This window comes from Nestor notabilis, unplaced genomic scaffold, assembly GCF_000696875.1.
Source record: "Nestor notabilis isolate BGI_N333 unplaced genomic scaffold, ASM69687v1 scaffold15829, whole genome shotgun sequence".
NCBI lineage: Eukaryota > Metazoa > Chordata > Aves > Psittaciformes > Psittacidae > Nestor > Nestor notabilis.
This window is the reverse complement of record NW_009943367.1, coordinates 1-19102: the sequence shown is the minus strand read 5'-3', so window position 1 is coordinate 19102 and position 19102 is coordinate 1. Positions and strand designations below refer to the sequence as shown.

The 19102-nt window shown below is 37.2% G+C and overlaps 1 protein-coding gene across 1 annotated transcript; it reads left to right on the top strand.

The window, feature by feature from the left end:
• The first annotated feature begins 46 nt into the window (after positions 1-46).
• On the top strand, positions 47-10756 carry COPS5 (COP9 signalosome subunit 5). Its single transcript, XM_010021890.1, has 7 exons — positions 47-275; positions 2890-3018; positions 3939-4004; positions 4690-4775; positions 7581-7692; positions 8481-8629; positions 10361-10756. Exons 1-7 carry the CDS (start codon positions 90-92, stop codon positions 10443-10445), a joined length of 813 nt encoding a protein of 270 aa, XP_010020192.1. The 5' UTR covers positions 47-89; the 3' UTR covers positions 10446-10756.
• Positions 10757-19102: the final 8346 nt, after the last annotated feature.

Genomic DNA, 19102 nt, shown 5'->3' with positions numbered 1-19102 from the left:
GGGGCTGGCCCTGATGGGTTCCGCGGCCTCTGTCTTGCAGCCACCATTATTTCAAGTACTGCAAGATCTCGGCGCTGGCGCTCCTGAAGATGGTGATGCACGCCAGGTCGGGGGGCAACCTGGAGGTGATGGGGCTTATGCTGGGCAAGGTGGACGGGGAGACCATGATCATCATGGACAGCTTCGCACTGCCGGTGGAGGGTACTGAGACTCGCGTCAACGCTCAGGCGGCCGCCTACGAGTACATGGCTGCCTACATCGAAAACGCGAAGCAGGTACGAAGTGGCAGAGCGTGTTTCTACCCCTCCGTGATATAGCTGTGGATCTTGTAAGCTGATCGCGCAGGAGCATGCTCTGGGGTTTGCAGGCCTCCCCCAGTGATAAAAGTGGTTGCCCAGTGCCCTGGGTTTGTTTTGGTTTTTTCTCAAACATGACTAAGAGAACTGTGTTGGCAGCAAGTAGCACAGGGCCCTCTAAACGTTTTCACGTATCCATTTCTATGTCTTGCAGTACATCATCAAGGTCTGGATCCTTTTTCCCTTCATAAATGATTTTGCACTGCTCAGAAAGTGTTTTTGTGGCTGCAGCTGGTGGCTTGTGGACGGAATAAGGAGAGAGTGTGTTTCTAAAATAACTGATATAATACATGTTTTTAAAAACACTGCAAAATTAAATATAAAATATGTATGTGTCAGAGATTTTTACTGTTTGTAGATGAGGAATATGATACTTATTCTTACCTTTTTGCTTTCTGAAGTTTTACTGCACAGCTATGCTGCTAGTTTCCATAAAAATAAAGAAAACACATTTGTGAAGAAAATGCCAGTGAAGGAGTAAGGAAATTTCACTGCAACTTAATTATTAATGTATATAATGTGAAAATTTAGAACTGACTCAAATGCCATCTTCATCGCCCTGTATTCAGAAATCTATGCTGAACCCAGGACACCATGTAGTAAAATTCCAGCATGCAGAAGGGTAACACAAACATGAAGCTGCTTTGTGGCTGATGCAGAAAACAGCATATCAGATCGCCTGCTGATCACCTTCCTTCCAACACAGGGCAATCGCATACTAGAAATAAGCACTGAAATAACTCCAGCTTTCCAAGCTCAAATGTTTTGAGACAGAGTTTACCCTCTGATTCTTCTTCAATTCTCAAAATATTTTAAACCAACTGAATTTAGAAGCCCCTTACTTACTCACTGGAGATAACAGAGCAGAATTTGGCTTATTTGTGAGAGTTGTACTTCTATTCGCAGCCTTATATGCATTTAGAATTATTTAAGTAGATGTAAATTAGGCTGGATCGTAACATCAGAAAAGAGTAAACATAATCCAAAAATACATATGTTCTGGGACTTTTTTAGCAATTCATCCCTACTTATGCGCAAATTCAGAAATAATTTAATCTAGTTCCTTTTAGCTGGGAAATATTAATGACAATTAATACTACTGTAGTTGCAGAAAAGTAGGTAACTTGAAAAGGTATCTTTATCTAAACATACATTCATACCATCCAGTTCTTGGGTAGCAATAATGGGTTTCAAAATAGTAAATCTATAGCATAATAATAGTATCTTTTTATATACAGTTAGTTCATCTGATGTTTAAAACAGTCCAGATTTATGTAGGAGTACAAATGGGAAATTGAACTTTCGTGCAAATACAACAACTCAGCTTTACTGACGCTCTGGCAGAGTTTGCATGCTGGCAGTTGCACATTTGATTTTGGCAAGAGTTGTTCCTGGAATAACTCTTTAATATTAGATTGCAAGTTGATATATTCCCCTGCATAAGCACTTTACAGACACCAGCATTCTGGTTGTTTGCTTCTGCATGAGCAGGATCTGGTGCTAATATAGTCATAAAGTATTATTTGGCTTTGAAAAGTAGGTTTTTCAGTGGTTTGTTGGTCTCTCTATATGAGAGTTATAAAGAAAATATAAATAATATTCAATTCAAAAATAAACTAAATGTTCCATTCAGTAGGCAGTTTGCATGTTCTGTCCCATCTTAACATTTTTCTGGTTTAACCTTCCTGATATATTCAATAGCTGGCAAAACGAAGCAGATGATGCATCCAAACACAACTCTCAGTTAAGAGCTGGCAGATATGGTCATGCCAGAAGTATTCACCTCAGTGTGAAGCAGCCAGTAAGCTCTTCCTGAGAGAGGATTACAAAATTAGGTGCAGTGGGTGTTTGTTCTGCTTTTCGTTGTTGCGGTTTATTTTTGGTTTAATTTTCTTCATGTATTTGTAGAGATAGCCAGGGGTATTATTTGAAAACTCCTATTTTGAGTTTTTCTCATCCTAAAAATCTCAAAAATTCATCTTTGGCTTTCAGAGCATGCTCTGGCAATATTTTTTATCACTACTGGTATTCGAAAACATGCCTCTGAAGTTATATTCTAAACCTACCAATAATCTTTCTATATGCCTCTGAGATGGATTACTGTACTAAATAATGAACATTCAGTCTATATGGACATACCATACGTTATATGAGATTATATATACTTATGTAATAACCACCTTGAGAAATTTCTTATCCACACTGAGGAGTCCTAGCTTACTTACCATCTCGCCATGTGGAATCTTCTGTACTTCAGCTGTCATTGAGGAAGGAGCTCTTAGCTCCTTGCAATTCTTCGTTCTGTGGTAGGAGCTTTAACAGAAAGTGCTAATACTTCAGATTGTATGGTTTCTAGAAAGCAGTTTAGCAAAATAAGGCAAGTATTTACTATTACTAAGTTGAGCATCACAGGCTGTGTGTGTAGTTGCTTTTATCCTCTCCCTGTGTTGTAGTACGCTGGAAGGCCCAGTAGAGGGCAGCTGAGACTTTAGGAATGGCGATTAACACTTTCGTTTTCCTTCACTGCTGTTAGGTTGGTCGTCTAGAAAATGCAATTGGTTGGTATCACAGTCACCCTGGCTACGGCTGCTGGCTCTCTGGAATCGATGTCAGTACTCAGATGCTAAATCAGCAATTTCAAGAACCCTTTGTAGCAGTGGTTGTAAGTACTCTCTGATAGTTGATAAAACTGTGTATCAAATTATGTTGAGGGGATAATAATTTTTAGCTTTCAGTCTGCTAACATTCCAGTAGCATGTATTTTGCATGATGGAAGTGTTGGATCCAAGTTTTAAATTGGTATTGCTGCTTTCGCTTTGCTGGCCACATACTGGTCAAACCAGTAGTGTGCTTACCAAGGCCATTTGCATTGAATTGTTTCAGGTATGGTAGCTCTGTGCAAATCCATGCATTACTCAACTTCAGTTACTTCTGAAAATTAATATATTGAGCAATCCATATTCAACCTCCTGCTATAGAACAAAAATCTGTTCTTTTGTTCTGGTTGTTGCTTCTTCCATCAAAATAGAGCAACTAAATAAATAGATGTTACTTTGTACCTAAAATGCCTTTTAAATTAAATCAGTGGCATAGTACAAGGTAGAAGACAGTGGGAAAACTATGTTGGAAAAAAAAATCTGAAGAAACTCTTTGAGCCCTTCAAGGTCTTCCAGGCTTTTTTTTTTTTTTTAATTACTTTTAAGATGAAACAGGGTATTAGGAAGGAGATTCTTTCATTAGTTTCCTCTATTTTCCACCAAAATGTAGCAGATCACACAATACTTTTTCTTACCTCTAATGGTTAGAAGATTAAAATGCAGGCTTTTATTATGGTTTATTGATTTTAATGTAGTTTGGAAATAAGGACAATAAGTTTGAAAGAATGGTCCATATAAGGCTGTAGATCTTCCTGGTTTTAGAGTAGTCTCATACTAATAGCTGCTGAGTGAAAAAGTACTGTTTATGACAAAATTAATACAATTTGCACTAATTACATTTCTGAAATACAATTACTGTAAAATTCATTTATGCCTGTAATAATTTATAACATGCATATAACAAACATTGCCTGTATTTCTACAGATTGATCCAACAAGAACAATATCTGCAGGAAAAGTAAATCTTGGAGCATTTAGGACGTATCCTAAGGTAAATAGTGAAAATTATCTAGTGCATGATCACTAAACTGTCTTTAAATAATAGATTGCATCTAAAGATTAGTGCAGTTTGGTCATATGACAGTTTGATCTGCTGTGCTATTCTGTATGTAATTGTTCATTCTAAAAGGAGGATGTGCTGAATTAATGGTTATTGCATATAGAATCATAGAATCATAGAATATCTATGAATATTGAATATCTATAGAATGTTGAATATGTATAGAATATCTATGGATATTGATTAGATTTACAAGGGTTGACTTCTGGTTTGTACTTCATAGATTTATGGCAGTGTTAAATAAACTGTCTAGATAGTGGAGCTGCCCTAAAATTGTGTAGCTCTATATTGTAATTTTTAATGGTTACAGTTGTAGGTAGCAGTCATCAAAGTAACATTTATGTTAATTCTTCTCTGTCATTTTTTAGACCTAAAACCAAATATTAATGGTGTGTTTAATATGTGATATTGTGCTTTTTTTAAACCACGACAATTTTAGAAAAGGAAGGTTCAAAACTACCTACTTAACTCTTTCAAATAAATACTGCGAATCTACACAAAATAATGTACAAAACCCCAAGGTAGATAATCGACATGGAAGGTTTAGGCTAAAAGCTAGAAAATCACATTAATATTGGAGATACTTTGTAAACTTTGCCCTTTGTTGGATTTTTAGGGCTATAAACCTCCTGATGAAGGTCCCTCTGAATACCAGACTATTCCACTTAATAAAATAGAAGACTTTGGTGTACATTGTAAACAGTAAGTAACAAAAAAAACCTACTCCCTGTACTGCAAGTTCTCGATTTTTGTATTTAGGTTAGTGGTTGAGTATGGAAAACTACATTTTTTGGGAGTGTTTCAAGTCTTGAAGTTGTTTGTTGCTTTAGCACTGTTGCCTTTGTGAAACAGTGTTACTGTCATTTATCAGGAGGTATTTTAAGGGAGAACTGTTTCAAAGATCAACCGGATTAAAAGCTTTAGCAGTTGATCCTTGAACACCTTTCATAGGTGGCGCTTTCATAGGGCGGGGAGGAAAGGGTCAGATGTACCTGCTTCCCTCGTAGCAGGGCTAGGGAGACTGTAATTTGCTCTTCTGAGTAGTGGCAAGTGCTACGCATCTCTTTGTTCTGCATCACTGGGCGTGTTAATTTGTTTCTGTCTTGGGTAGGATTGGAAAGTGCAGCTCCTGGAGGGATAACATCATCAACAGGAAGAATTACTACTTTTTCTCTCTTGCTAGTTTACTTTCCATGAATTAAAAGGTAGTTTAATTTTAACCATTCTTTCTTTAACTGTTCTATCCCCAGCCATGTGTTTCGCTTCATACTTATGTTACTTATTTGGCGAGGCATTTGCGTTGCCACGTCAGTCCCCTGAGCTGGTCCAACTTGGAGCACCAGTTCCTGCTGGTTAAGCTACAGTGGGGTGAAAAGTAGAGAGAGGTGCTGGAGACAGAGTGTTTGGCAAGGAAAGATGGAACCACTTTTTTCAATAATAGCCGGGTTTCGGTTCTGCCTTCAGATGTTTGACAAGCACCACAGCTTACCATCTGCGTGCAGACAACTTTAGGATCTCATTGACACCAGGGTCCTGTGTCTTGTAGGCTGCTGCACGGTCTTTTCACATTTTTGGTACATGGACATGTGTTCTTCAGTGCACTTGTAGTTGCATGCAGAGTGTGACTGTGAAGACGTGAAGAAATTAAAACAATTGGAATTGGTCTTCCTATCCAATTTGAGGAAAAATCCAGAACAGTAGCTACACAGAAATCTTTGTAGAACTATAATGTTACTGTCATTTCAGAGTCCTTCCAAGCCTGGCATTGGCCATAAAGCCATGCTTGTATGCGTGGAAAGATGATACCTGGTTTATCCTTTATATTTTAGAGGTGGTCAATTTTGGAGAGTTCATTTGGTGGCATTCTTGAATTTGGAAGTGCTTAATAGTTATCATTGTAATTTCCCATCTCAGGAAGTTGGCTTCTTTTACAAGCCATTTCTTTCCATCCAAGCCAAGGAAATATCTTCCAATCTTTCCTAGAAGGAAACAGCAAAGAGAGGGAACTAAAACTGGAAACTTGTGTTATCAGTAGTCTTTTGTCACATTGCTGAATGAGAGTGATGGTATCCTCTCAGCAGTATGGGTGATTAAGATTTAAATGGGTGATTAAGAACAAAAAGTTTAGAGAACTTGAATTATGACTATAGAACCATAGAATTATTTAAGTTGGAAAAGACCCTTAAGATCATCGAGTCCAACATAGCACTAAGTCCACCACTAAACTATGTACCTAAGCACCATGTCTACAGTCTTAAATACCTACACGGATGGGGACTCAACCACTTCCCTGGGCAGCCTGTTCCTGTGCTTGACGACCCTTTTGGTGGGGAAACTTTTCCTAATAGCCAGTCTAAGCCTCCCACAGCACAACTTGGGGCCATTTCCTTTTGTTCTATTGCTTGTTACTTGGAAGAAGAGACCAACACCCACCTCGCTACAACCTCCTTTCAGGTAGCTGTAGAGAGTGATTAAGGTCTCCCTCAGCCTCCTTTTCTCTAGACTAACCATTACCAGTTCCCTCAGATGCTCCTACTAAGACTTGTGCTCTAGACCCTTAATGATCCTGTCTGTTTGGGATGCCAGTAATTACTAATTGCTTCATAATAGTAGTTTGGGTATTTTTAGTCACACTTCTTTAACTGGTGTTCAATGCCCAATGTGAAACTGCTTCCATTTAATCTTTTTAAGTAAGTTTACTCCACTATTCATCAAACAACTTGGATTTCTTATTTAGAATCTGCCACACGTTTCTTTGAAGAACTTAGTACCTCATTTTTCTTAGCATATGTGAAATAAGGGTATTTCTTCTATCACAGTAATACTAAAGCATTGTTATCTCAGATGGCATTTCTTATAGAAATGCCAAGCAAAATAACTTTCCTGAGAAATCAAGAGATGACAGCATTATTGATAACCTGCTTAAGAATTTACTGATCAAAGTGTAATATAGCCCTTTAATGTTGCTGTAATTCACCTACACTAATGACTTTCCATAGCTCAGCTTTCCATCTCCTTTATTATCTCTTGTTAATTCTGTAGCAGCACCAAAGCCTGGCTTTCAAAATAGGTGTGGCAGAATGTAAGGTTGTTTGCCTGTTCGTAATGTTTACTGCTGACAAACATTCCTAATTGAATTAGAGGAGATATATGCAAAACTGCAGTCATCTGTAAGTAACAGTATTGAAGATCCCAAGCATTGAACAGGTCATCGTTTCATTGCAGAAGTTGTTGTTAAGAGAACAATTTAAAAAACCTTGCAATCTCATTAAATAGAATATAGCAGTATGTGTGGGGTTGTGTATAACTGTATTAAAGCTATATGTGAAATGCAGGAAATCTTTTAGAGTTAGAATTGGAACTGGGGTAACTTTTATCATTCAGTGCTTTGAATTTTTTAAGATACATGCCACTGAGAAGGATTTTTTGAGATGAATGTATTCTAGGTGTCACAGCTAAGCAAGACATACTTAGATGAAAGCTTACTTTGCACGTTTGTCTTTAAAGGTATTATGCTTTAGAAGTCTCGTACTTTAAATCATCTTTGGATCGTAAATTGCTTGAGCTTTTGTGGAACAAGTACTGGGTGAATACTCTCAGTTCTTCTAGTTTGCTTACTGTAAGTACCATGGTATGCTGTCATGTGCATGTATTCATTCCTTAGTGCTGAAAGCCAGACCCTCAACTGTGAAATGCTAAATGGGACACTGACAGGTTTTAAGAATCTATTTGTCAGATTAAACTAGAATAGTGGGGTTTCCTAATCATAAAATACTGAAATGTTGCTCATGTCTGCTCTTTAAAAGTAGAAGGTGGGAATAACTTCATTTAATTTTATATAATAACTTCATTTAATTTTACTGAGTTCTTGATACACTTAGATTTTGTCTTAAACACTTACATATTTTTACATATTTTTACAGCACTGTAATGAATAGTATGCTTTACAATAATGGTATTAAATAAGTTAACACTTCTTAAAAAACAAGAAACAGCAACAGAAGAACCCGTTGGAACTGCTAACATGAGGTTTCAACAGTAATACTGCAGGTAGACCTTCAATGTAAAAGCTCAGCATCAACATCTTCCTTGTGCAAAAGCCAATTTTACTCCTTTTCTCTTGGTCAAAATCAACTGAATTTTACTTTTTCATAACTTAGGGCATGGGTTCAAAATAGTAAAGAGTGCCCATTTCAGACTTCAGGTACTGAGCGTTTGTCAGATGTTCTGCTTCCATTCTCTCAGCCATCATTCGTGCCACTCATGTTCTGTATCACTTCAATTGCAGATACAGGTTAAAATGTGCAGTACTACAGGCTTAAAGGCTCTTTTCAGATTTGGTTTGTGTATAAATGCTTGAATTTATAGCTTAGAATTCAATCCGTTTATTGCCTTCTTTCTCCTAAGAATGCTGACTACACCACTGGCCAAGTCTTCGATTTGTCTGAAAAATTAGAGCAGTCAGAAGCTCAGCTCGGAAGGGGTAGTTTTATGCTGGGTTTAGAAACTCATGATAAGAAATCAGAAGACAAACTTGCAAAAGCAACAAGAGACAGGTAAGATTAACACATACTTGTTACTTTGTTTTAAGCTTTTATCATGCCTTAAATTGTAACCTACCAAGAAAACAGGTAAGACTGATCAAATTATAGATAGGGATGAGACTCCAAATGTCCGTTCAAGAAAACTTTGCCTTTATTAAATGTACAATGGCTTTTCAGTCTTTGCTTCTGGGATAAAATTCAACCCTCGTTTAAAGTTTATTAAACAAAAAAATCCCTGTTAAATTCCATCATTATATGGCAAGCCAGAAAAGATGTATTCTGTCCAGTGCAAAATGGTAGCATCGCTAAAAAATAACACATTGTATATAGTTAATCAGGTTTAAACTAACAGTAAATAAAATTATGTAGAACATGATTTTAAGAACTAGTGCTAACAGTACAGAAAGTACACTCACTTAAAAATTAAGAACTTCCCCTTTTTTCATATTTCTTAATTAATACATCATTTTTCCACATATTAGGAAGGTTTTTTGTTGTTTTGTGTTTTGTTTCTAAGAAGTAGATTACAGACATTCTAGACTTCACTTTTAGCTACCCTGCTTGATACAAATACTTCCTATGCTGGGTGTACAGCATTATTTCAGAGAAGTTGCAGTGTTTCTCCTCAGTGTTCCTTATGTGTTTGTTGTTAATCAGCTCGTTTCTTTCTTGAGCTTTGAAGAACAGAATTTGCTTCTCACTAACACATCTTTATCACAACAGTCTTAACAATATGTGTGCTTAGGCTATCTACATAACATTATAGTTGCCATTTTTCCAAGTAAACGCTTTCACAGATGCATGTTTTTCTTCAGCCAGTAATCTTTCCTAAGAAAAAAGAGACAGTGGCACCTAAATAATTTTCAAAAAATAAGGTTGCAAAGTCAGCTAAAGGATTATTTGGTGTACCTGTTTTCAGAGAAACAGTGCTGTAAGACGTTACCATAAAGGTACTTACACATGGCTATATGATGTCTTCTGTTACAGTACATACACATCTCTTAAGCGTTGTTTTCTAAGAGTACATATGTTTTAGCCAAATTTGGCTCCAAGTTGACTTCCTTTGCTGGGATTCCTTTATCTGTCTAGTAGTAATTTGTTCCTCTGCTCCATGACTTCAAGGCTGAGTCATCTTTTGCATTTGTATGTTGTTTTGAGATACTTCTATTTGTTCGTCCCCCTAAGTCAGACACCCTGGATGAAACCTGGATCAGTAGGAATCCTCAGCTGGTTTAGGGTTTTGCACGTTACATATTTTGACTAGTAGCTGGTAAGCTCAGTGAACTCTTCTTGTAACGTTCTCTGTAAGTTTCTCAGAGGACCTGTGGTTACTGTGGCCTGGGCTTTACAGAGGAGATATGGTAGAAAACAGAGAGAGCCTTTGGGTATTGATAACAGCTGGCAGCTCCATTCCATTCCCAGGGATGTTTTTTAATTTTATTCCATTTTTTGGTTCAGTTGGCCACAGAGCTTTCCTGCTGCTGTTCATGTAAGATGTCCTAAATTGCCAAAAAAGTTTTCTGGAATCGTTTTTTGTGTGTACAGTGCTTGTCAGTTTGCTTTTTAAGTAACAAACAGCTGTTGGCAACAACGGCTAAATAACTGTGTGCGACTTTTCCTTTCTGGACAGTTGTTAAGATTCATGGGGTTATGGGCACCCTGAACTTCCAGAACAGCTGGATATCTTCAGTTAACATGACAGTTCAGTGTTTGGCCAATGTTGAATTTATGCTTGTTTTTCAGCTGCAAGACCACCATAGAAGCTATACATGGATTGATGTCTCAGGTTATTAAGGATAAACTTTTTAATCAAATTAATATAGCTTGAAGTGCATCAGCAGCTGATATGCATCTCCAGAGCAGAAAAAGCCATGGTTTCTTTTGCTTGGACTTGTTCAATTTGGGAAATGAAGCTGGAGTGGAAAATTATTCATTTAATTTGTAGTACTTTCAATATTTCCACCTGTCTGACCAGTTTTAAAGAACAAAATGTTCTGGAATGTAGTGCGACTTGTTCTTTTTATGATAAAACACAACCACTTTAGAGAATTGTTCCAAAAGGAAAATAAATGTGACTTACTGGATTTTGCTGTTAGGTATTTATCTCTATTATGCACCTGCAATAAAACAATTCTGAAAATGAGTGGTTTGGGGCTTGAATTTTTTGGTAAACATTCATCTCCTCTTACTCTTTTTCTTACTGTTCCATACTGTTCCATCTATCTCCTCTTTTAGATTAGATAGGTAACCTATGCAGTATAAGAAATTTTTTTCTCAAATTTTAATTTCTGTGTTTAATTTTAAGAATTTAAAACCCATTTGCTTATGTTTTAACAAGTTATTAAATCTAATAGAGCCTTTCTAGTTTAGTTCTACTGATCCAGTCTGAAATGGATTCTTCTCACAGTGAGGAAACATTAATGTATGATACAACAGTATTTTGCTTGTACCTTCACACTTCTGACGGAGAGGGACTTTTTTACAAGGGCATGTAGTGACAGGACAAGGGAGAGTGGCTTTAAGCCGACAGAGGGGAGATCTAGATTAGACATTAAGAAGAAATTCTTCCCTGTGAGGGTGCTGAGGCACTGGCACAGGTTGCCCAGAGAAGCTGTGGCTGCCCCATCCCTGGCAGTGTTCAAGGCCAGGCTGGACTGGGCTTGGAGCAACCTGGTCTAGTAGAAGGTGTTCCTGCCCACGGCAGGGGCTTGGAACTAGATGATCATTAAGGTCCCTTCCAACCCAAACCATTCTGTGGTTCTAAGATACTGTATATTTCCAAGTAGTCAGGTAGCGACCAATTCTGCAGTGAAACTAATAATACAGTTAACATTCTTTGCCTGTTCACCTTCCATTGCTTGTCACAGTCACTTGTTGCATGCAAAGGAACAAAATGAAAAATTATTATCTCTGAAATAAATGTTAGGGTAATTCAGGGCCACAGATACTAAAATGCATTAATCATAATTGCTGGCTTACAACATGGTGCTGCTTCAGGGCTGACGTAAGTTTGTTTTGGAGGCTTCTGTACTGCATTTCAATAATTCAAAATGTTATGGGTTTCTTTTAAGTTTTTTATTCTTAATCCCAAGTTTCCTGGGGTTTTTAGAATGTTTACTTTTGGGATAATTTATGCTTTATACAATATAACATTAAGCTTTATACCTTAAGTAACTGATACTCCTTTTCAGCCTTAACTCTGCCTTGATGTGGGTTTTGTTTTTGTTTTGGTCTGGAAATTTTAATAGCTATTACTCATTTGGGGCTTTTCATCCACAAGGATTCCAGTGTATTGGAAGCTAAGATGCAAGTTATACAGTGGAAAGTTATCATTCTTTAGGAAAATGCAAAAACCCCAAAGCAGAAATTCAAGAGTTTTAAAGCAGCAGTATCCAGTAGTATAGAAAAAAAAAGATAGTTAATCAGAGGTAGTAAAGTTGAGATAATGGTCAGACGTGCAGTTTGATAGGAGACCAATTTTATGCTTCTCCCAGCACGGCAGTGGTGGTGGTGAGGCAGAAGAAGAAAGCTGTGGGATTTTAATATTCAAAGCTATTGATTTTCTTGGAAATGGCAGCAACAGACTTCTGTACAAGCAAGCACAGTACATAGGCCCACAGTAGTATCTTCTAAGTTCAACGCAGCAAGCGTACCTGGCCAGTAACTTTTCCTACTTATTTAATTCCACAGGTGTTTTTGAGACTTTCAATTTTAGCACACAGCCACTATGTGTTTACACAAAGTAGCACACTGCTTTTGTGAGTTAGGTTATATTTCCTAATAGGTGTTTATGTTGCCACTTTATAGAATTCTCTTCACATAGCATGATCAAAAAGTTTTTAACATCTTGTATCTACCTGAAATACAAAATAATAGATTAATCTCTCATTTGTTAGTCTATTTCATGTATTTGAACTGTCCTCATGATAGCAATGTGCTGAAATTTCATGCAGGTAGACTCCGATTGAATGTGTTTAGTCACAGTTGGCTTTAAAGCACCAAGTTGTTTTATAAATGATAGCAATATAAATGCCAGTGCTTGAATGATGATGTAAATGGTTGTCTATAGAGTTGTGTGTGATGTTACTTCTTGGGCACGTAGTGTTGTAACTCAGTTTAAAATCATACATGCAGTGTGGCTGTACCTGTGCCCTGTGATGCACTTCTCTTAGATCAACCATTTTTAATGCTAGCGTTATTGCAAATTCTGCCTTAACTGAGATCAGAATTTATGCACTGAAGATGATTACCACAAAGGAATTATCCAGTATATACACAAGTGTATCCTAAATGATGTAGAGTCATTAAGGGACAGAAAGTACACCTTAGTTGTACCAAGTAGTTTTTAGACTTTAAAAAATACTGGGAATAAAGGTATTCTTGAGAACAATGCATGTTATATAGCAATGAATATGTGAGTTCATTCTTCCACATTTGTACCCACTTTTTATTTAGAAATTAGTTCATGCAAATGAGTGCCACATACCAGGTAATTATTGTGATGGATAAAGTAATTCGGTACAGAGTAAAGCACATCAAATAGGTTCTCTTTATTTAGATTTTTAAGACAAGCATACTTAGAAAAATTCCAAGTGCCTTTGACATTTTAATAAAAATCTAATTCAATGACCAGAATTAATTTCATCTAACACTATTTGCCAACAGATACTAAAACTATGGAATGCTGAAAATGGTGAATTGTGTTTGAACTTATCTCCTGTTCTTCTGGTTTTCAAGTTTTCCTCAGCTTGCTCATGGAATAGGTTGCCCAAGGAAGTTGTGAATGCTCCAACCCTGGCGGTGTTCAAGGCCAGGCTGGACAGAGCCTTGGGCGACATAGTTTAGTGTGTGGTGTCCCTGCTCATGGCAGGGGGGTTGGAACTAGATGATCTTAAGGTCCTTTCCAACCCTAACTAGTCTATGATTCTATGTATGCAAATTGCATTTTTAAACACTTCATACATTCTTATATCAGCAAAATCCAAAGAAATACATGCTTATTTGTAACAATCAAATCCTAAGGACTAAGGTGTCATTCCTGATAAGGAACCAACCAGTTCGCCTTTATTGTGCACAGGCTCTAATGAGAGCCTTGCAAATTTATTCCCTGATTACTGGAACAGTCAAAGGTGCTTCACTGTCCTGTCAGACCTCCTTCTCCTTTGAACTCTTACAAGCAGTCTTTGTATGAACAACCTAACAAACTCAAGAAACGTTTTTGCTGTAGAGAAAGCAAATAAAAAGACTAACCTTAATCTTTTACTTTGAGCAGCGTCACAAGTTCTTCAATCATGCCTTGCCTCACATTCACACCAGGCCAGAAGAAATATTCCTTGAACTTTTCATAAATTATCTTTGAGTCTAGTGCTGGAATAACAGGCAGCTGTGAGCTGGCTACAACAGGTCTGTTCACCATCTAGCTGATATTCCCTGGAAAACTCTCCTTACCCCACAATGTCTCTTGAGACCCTGCTTTACAAGAGACTCTCTTGTTTTCCTTGCCTTTGGTGGCAGTTTGTGCACACAAGCTCAGATAAAATAGAATGAGCTCTTAAACTCACTATTTAGTAAATCAAGTGTAATTTTCTTGCATTTCTATCACCTACACCTGTATAAATCTTCAACTGCATCTGGGTTTGGATATTTTGGTTTTACCTTAACCTGTCTAGTGTTTCATGAAACTTCACAGCACATTTAGTAGCTTTAGATTCAATAGCTTTAGAAGGTGTAAGATTGCCATGAATTTGGGTACTGGATCACTCCTGTACAGCACAGTACATTCCCCCAGGGCATACAGTGCTTCTATAGTACTCTTCCGTTTATTATGAAGGGTAATCCCAGTAGATTACTTACTGTTGATTATTAAAAACACAAGAATCCAAAATGGAAAGCTAGTAGCTGACATGTTACTATTTTGTTAATAAGGTTAAAAATATACTAAATATAAGTAAACAATTATCTTACTTTTTTTTTGGAGATTTTTTAAGTTTTAGGTCAGTGCTTTAAAATAAGCTTGGTATGTTACTTTCTCTTGATAAACATACTATTTATTTTATCAAATTTCATTGTGTGCCCCAAAAAGTCCAAATCAGAATTGGATTTTATGCTACTAGCATAAAATTACGCTACTAGGATACAATTAACATGTTTATCTACAACATTTGAAGTATTTATTGAAATCCCAATATAAAAGATATTGTATATCACACCATAAACTAGATTAAGATAAACTCATAAATACTTTCAAAAGTACAAAACCAGACAAAATTTAAGTACAACAGAGTTGAGCTAGCACCATTTTAAGGGCACAAGTCCCTAAGAGGTGAAAATGATTAAAATATGAGGTGGTAATACATAAGATTAATTACATGCACATAGAATTTTTTTCTTGTCTTGAAGAGCTGACATCAGAGAGTCTCCAGTTAGCTGAAGGATTTTTCTGGAGTTCAAAACAATTACACTAAACCTTTAAGGAATTAATGAAGTATCTTGTTCCTCAGGGTGTATTTTTTATGAGCCGTAGTTTTACTTTTCAGAGCCCAGGAATAATATCCATGAGGAAATACGTAATTTAGGAAAGTTAATTTTGACCCTCAGATGAAACTTCTAACATTTGAAAGATTTGCTCTGACGTTTGGTTTGTTTTTAATTATGAAAAACTGCTTCATACAGGGCTTTCTGAAAACTACAGTATTCTGGGAAGTAGCATGGTCCAGTGGAGAGGTCACAGGACTGCGTCTCAGGAGAACTGGGTTTTCTTCCTGACTTTTCACAAACCAGGAGTGCACAAACTCTTAGCAAGGCATTTTTGCCAGACCTAGTGTCTGTTTTCCTTTATAAAATAGTAAGATTGATCATTAGCCTTTTTAAAATACAGATGAAAAAGGATATGGAAGTCCTACCACTTCTGTGCACTAAAGGTCATCGCTACATATCCACTTTGTCAGACATTACCATATATATAAATAACAATTCTTAATATTGCTGTTTGCAAAGAATGTTTACCCTGTTTTGCATAGTTTGTCTATTTAGGTCATCACAGATAGGAAATGCCTAATCCCTTTGAGGGGTTATAAATATATTGTATCAGCAACGCTTCATTTTCAACTGAAACATGTATTTGACTCCTATGTAATTTGTCCATCATTTCCTCTGTGAATTTCTGTTTGATTTAGACCCAATTACCTTAGGGCTTGTGTGTAACTGCAGTGGCATTACTTTATTATAAAAGGAAATTAATTTATTTGCCTGCATCTAATGGCATGCAGTCTTTAGTAATTACAACCATCTGAACTTTCTTCTCCCCTGAAAACAAGTTGCATTGACTTACTGCAGCATTTTAGTTTAGAATTAGGCTTGTATTTTCAATCTGTTTCTAAGGGAGGCATTTTCAGTCTCCACAAAGCTGGAGATACAACTGGAGTAACCCAGAGGCACTAAAGCAGCAGATAGTCTTCCAGCTTAAACGAGATGTATGTATTCTATGTGGCGATACAAACCCCAGACTAGCTTCTCATTATACTGTGTTTTTGTGGAACATCTTCCTTTTCCACTTCAAAAATTCTAAAGACAACTAGGTAAAATTCTGGAAGTAGCAAAAATGGTTTAACACAAATAGTTACATAAAACATCAGCCAGGGACAAATAACATGTAAATAGCATCTTACATCTATTTAAGAACAAAGAAGAAGGCCTGTGTGAATACTCAGATTTGCTCTCTATACAGAGTTGGACAAAATAATGCTGAGATACCAATACCTCTTCTGGCTGTTTCTGAGTAATAGCAGCATATAATAATTTCTATTTTCTCTTGGCTCATCTGTCAAACCTCATTAAAATATTTAGAAAGCTGTTATTTTCTCTATGGTGAAAATTTTTAAAGTGTCTTTTGAATTCTTTGTCATCACTTACCTTTGAAGATGGAATCTTGCATTTCCCAAATCAACCCTGTAGTCCCTGCTGGAGGTAAGATACAATGTTAATTAAAAAAAAAAAAAAAACAAAAAAAAACAACAACAACAACAACAAACCACCATTACAAAAGCACTATAAAATTTAAATGTTTGTCCTAACAAGCAGTTTTCTAATAACTTCACTTTTACATCCAGGCTTTAACAGATTTTAATGCTGCAAAATGTAGAAAGGCTATTTCACTTTTTGGCACCTGCCAATAACACTAATGATGTTAATAGTTTTGTACTAATAACAGACCTGAAAGTTTTATGATAATAATTATCCATATTGGGCTTTAGGCCTTGTCTGGTACTAAACCTGTTTTAGCTTGATTTTAGTTGTATTTGCAGACATAATTTTAAGAGCTTTTGTAGTTTGCTGCTCAAATAAAATCAAGAGGTATTGTCAAGTAGTTGTCATGCAACAAAACAAGTCTAAGAACTTAAAGGACTGCATGCAAGGTTAGGGCTTTACATAAGTAATTATCCAGGTACCTGTCTCACCTAAACCACTTCAAGGATAAAAATACATACATACAGAGTTAATGGCTCCATGCACCTACTTCAGAATAAGTCTGACGTGAACAAAACTGAGGAAAATACATATTTACCAGAATTATTATTCATGAGCATGTCTCCTGCACTATCTTATTTGCTGTGGACTGAAACTAGAAGGTTCATGGGTCACAGCTGGAGTTCCCACCCCCAGGTCTGTAACAGGCTCTCCACACTGCTCCAGCTATCCCTTCTGTCTACTAGGCTTCTGTCTACTGTCTACTGGTTGAATGAAGAATGGATAAGCACCATGTCCTGAAGAAACAAAGTTGGCAACATCAGACTTAATGGATCATAGCTTTATTTTTCAGACAAAGATATTTCAGTACAGCTCTCTGCAAGTTTATTGAAATTAAAGCACTATTTGCACTGCTCTGTTTTTGAGAAACTAGTGTTTTCTACCTTTGAATACATAAACACCAAAACAAACTTAGTGGAAAAAGTTATTTCAGACTTATTTTACATTCTAACACAACTGTACTGAAGCAACTGTGTGGATTCTTTTTTATATAGCTGTCTAGCCACGAAAGATGAAGATGAGATACTCAGGAAAAAGGCTGACTGAATAAAAAGATTGAAATCTGACCCTGAAAAAGACTATCAGAAATCGTTCGGCTTGAATTTAATGTTTTACAATTAAGTTTAAGTGTCTTCTAAGGATCTTTGTCTTACTCGTTATATGGCACACCCCACATATAGCATCCATATACACAGAAACAGCTCTATACAAAATGCATGTCAGTGTGTATGCAAGGGAAGCTCTTAAGGAGTTTTATGTCCTTAGAAGTAAAACTCATTTCAATGTTCCAGTCTGGAACCGTAAGAAATATAGCCTGACTTTACCCAGGTATTTCCAAAAACTTTTTCAAAGACAAGGACTTCTTGTACTCAGCCAAATTACTGCCATCCTGGAGAGTACACAGACGATTGTTTAATTTTCTGTGCCACCAGATGAGAATCCTATTTCAAATCTTAATGAATAAATACTCTCTCTGAAAATTCTCATAGCTTTTTCTGCCTTTAAATCAAATTACTCACAGACACTCCTAGACACCTGCAAAATCTACAGCCATGTGGGAGAACAAAATCCAAAATTAACTTTCAGAACATTAACATACTTTCTTTACAGAAACATTTCCCAGAACAAGCAGCTCCAGGGCATGCTCAGTTTGGATTCTACCACAGAAATAAGGTCATCTTATGATCTTTCGTATCCTGAGAGAGGATATAGGAAATTTGAGGTTGGAAGGAGGGACACTTTATACCTTGTGTGCATTTTTAACAAAGATCAAAGTGGAACATGAGATCCCCTCTCAGTCTTCTCCTCTCCAGACTAAACAGGCCCAGCTCCCACAATCTCTCCAGACCCCTGATCATCCTCGTGGCCCTCTGATGGACCTTCTCCAGTAGTTCCTTGTCTTCACTGTACTGGGGAGCTCAGAACTGGACACAGTACTCCACATGTGGCCTCACCAGGGTCGAGTACAGGGGGAGGATCACCTGCTTTGACCTGCTGTCCACACTCCTCCTGATGCACCCCAGGATACTATAGTCCCCCCTGGCTGCAAGGGCACATTGACGGCTCATAGTCAGTTTATCCACCAATACTGCCAAGTCCTTCTTAGCTGAATTGCTCAGGTCAGCCCCCAGCCTTACTGGTACTGGAGGAGGAAGAACTCCAGAAGCTTATTCCTCAGAGATGTGGCCAGGCCCATAGCAAGCTAAAAAGCAACCCTCCACCCTAGCTCACCCTTGCGGGCATATAAGGGGCATTGTAGAATCATAGAATCAACTAGGTTGGAAAAGACCCTTAAGATCATATAGTCCAGTTATTCTCCCAGGACCAGCACTAAACCATGTCACTGAAGACCTCATCTATATAGGTTTTGAACACCTCCAGGAATGGCGATTCCAGCACCACCCTATGCAGGTGGTTCCAATGCCAAATCACCCTCTCTGTGAAGAGATTTTTCCTAAT

What these genes read in the sequence shown, in the direction of transcription:
- COPS5 (XM_010021890.1), top strand. Translation starts at nt 90, where the DNA reads ATGGTGATGCACGCCAGGTCGGGGGGCAACCTGGAGGTGATGGGGCTT. An exon ending in TTTGGTGTACATTGTAAACA is followed by an intron (nt 4,776 to 7,580) that starts GTAAGTAACAAA and finishes TTGTCTTTAAAG; the next exon opens with GTATTATGCTTTAGAAGTCT. An exon ending in GTTCTTCTAGTTTGCTTACT is followed by an intron (nt 7,693 to 8,480) that starts GTAAGTACCATG and finishes CTTTCTCCTAAG; the next exon opens with AATGCTGACTACACCACTGG.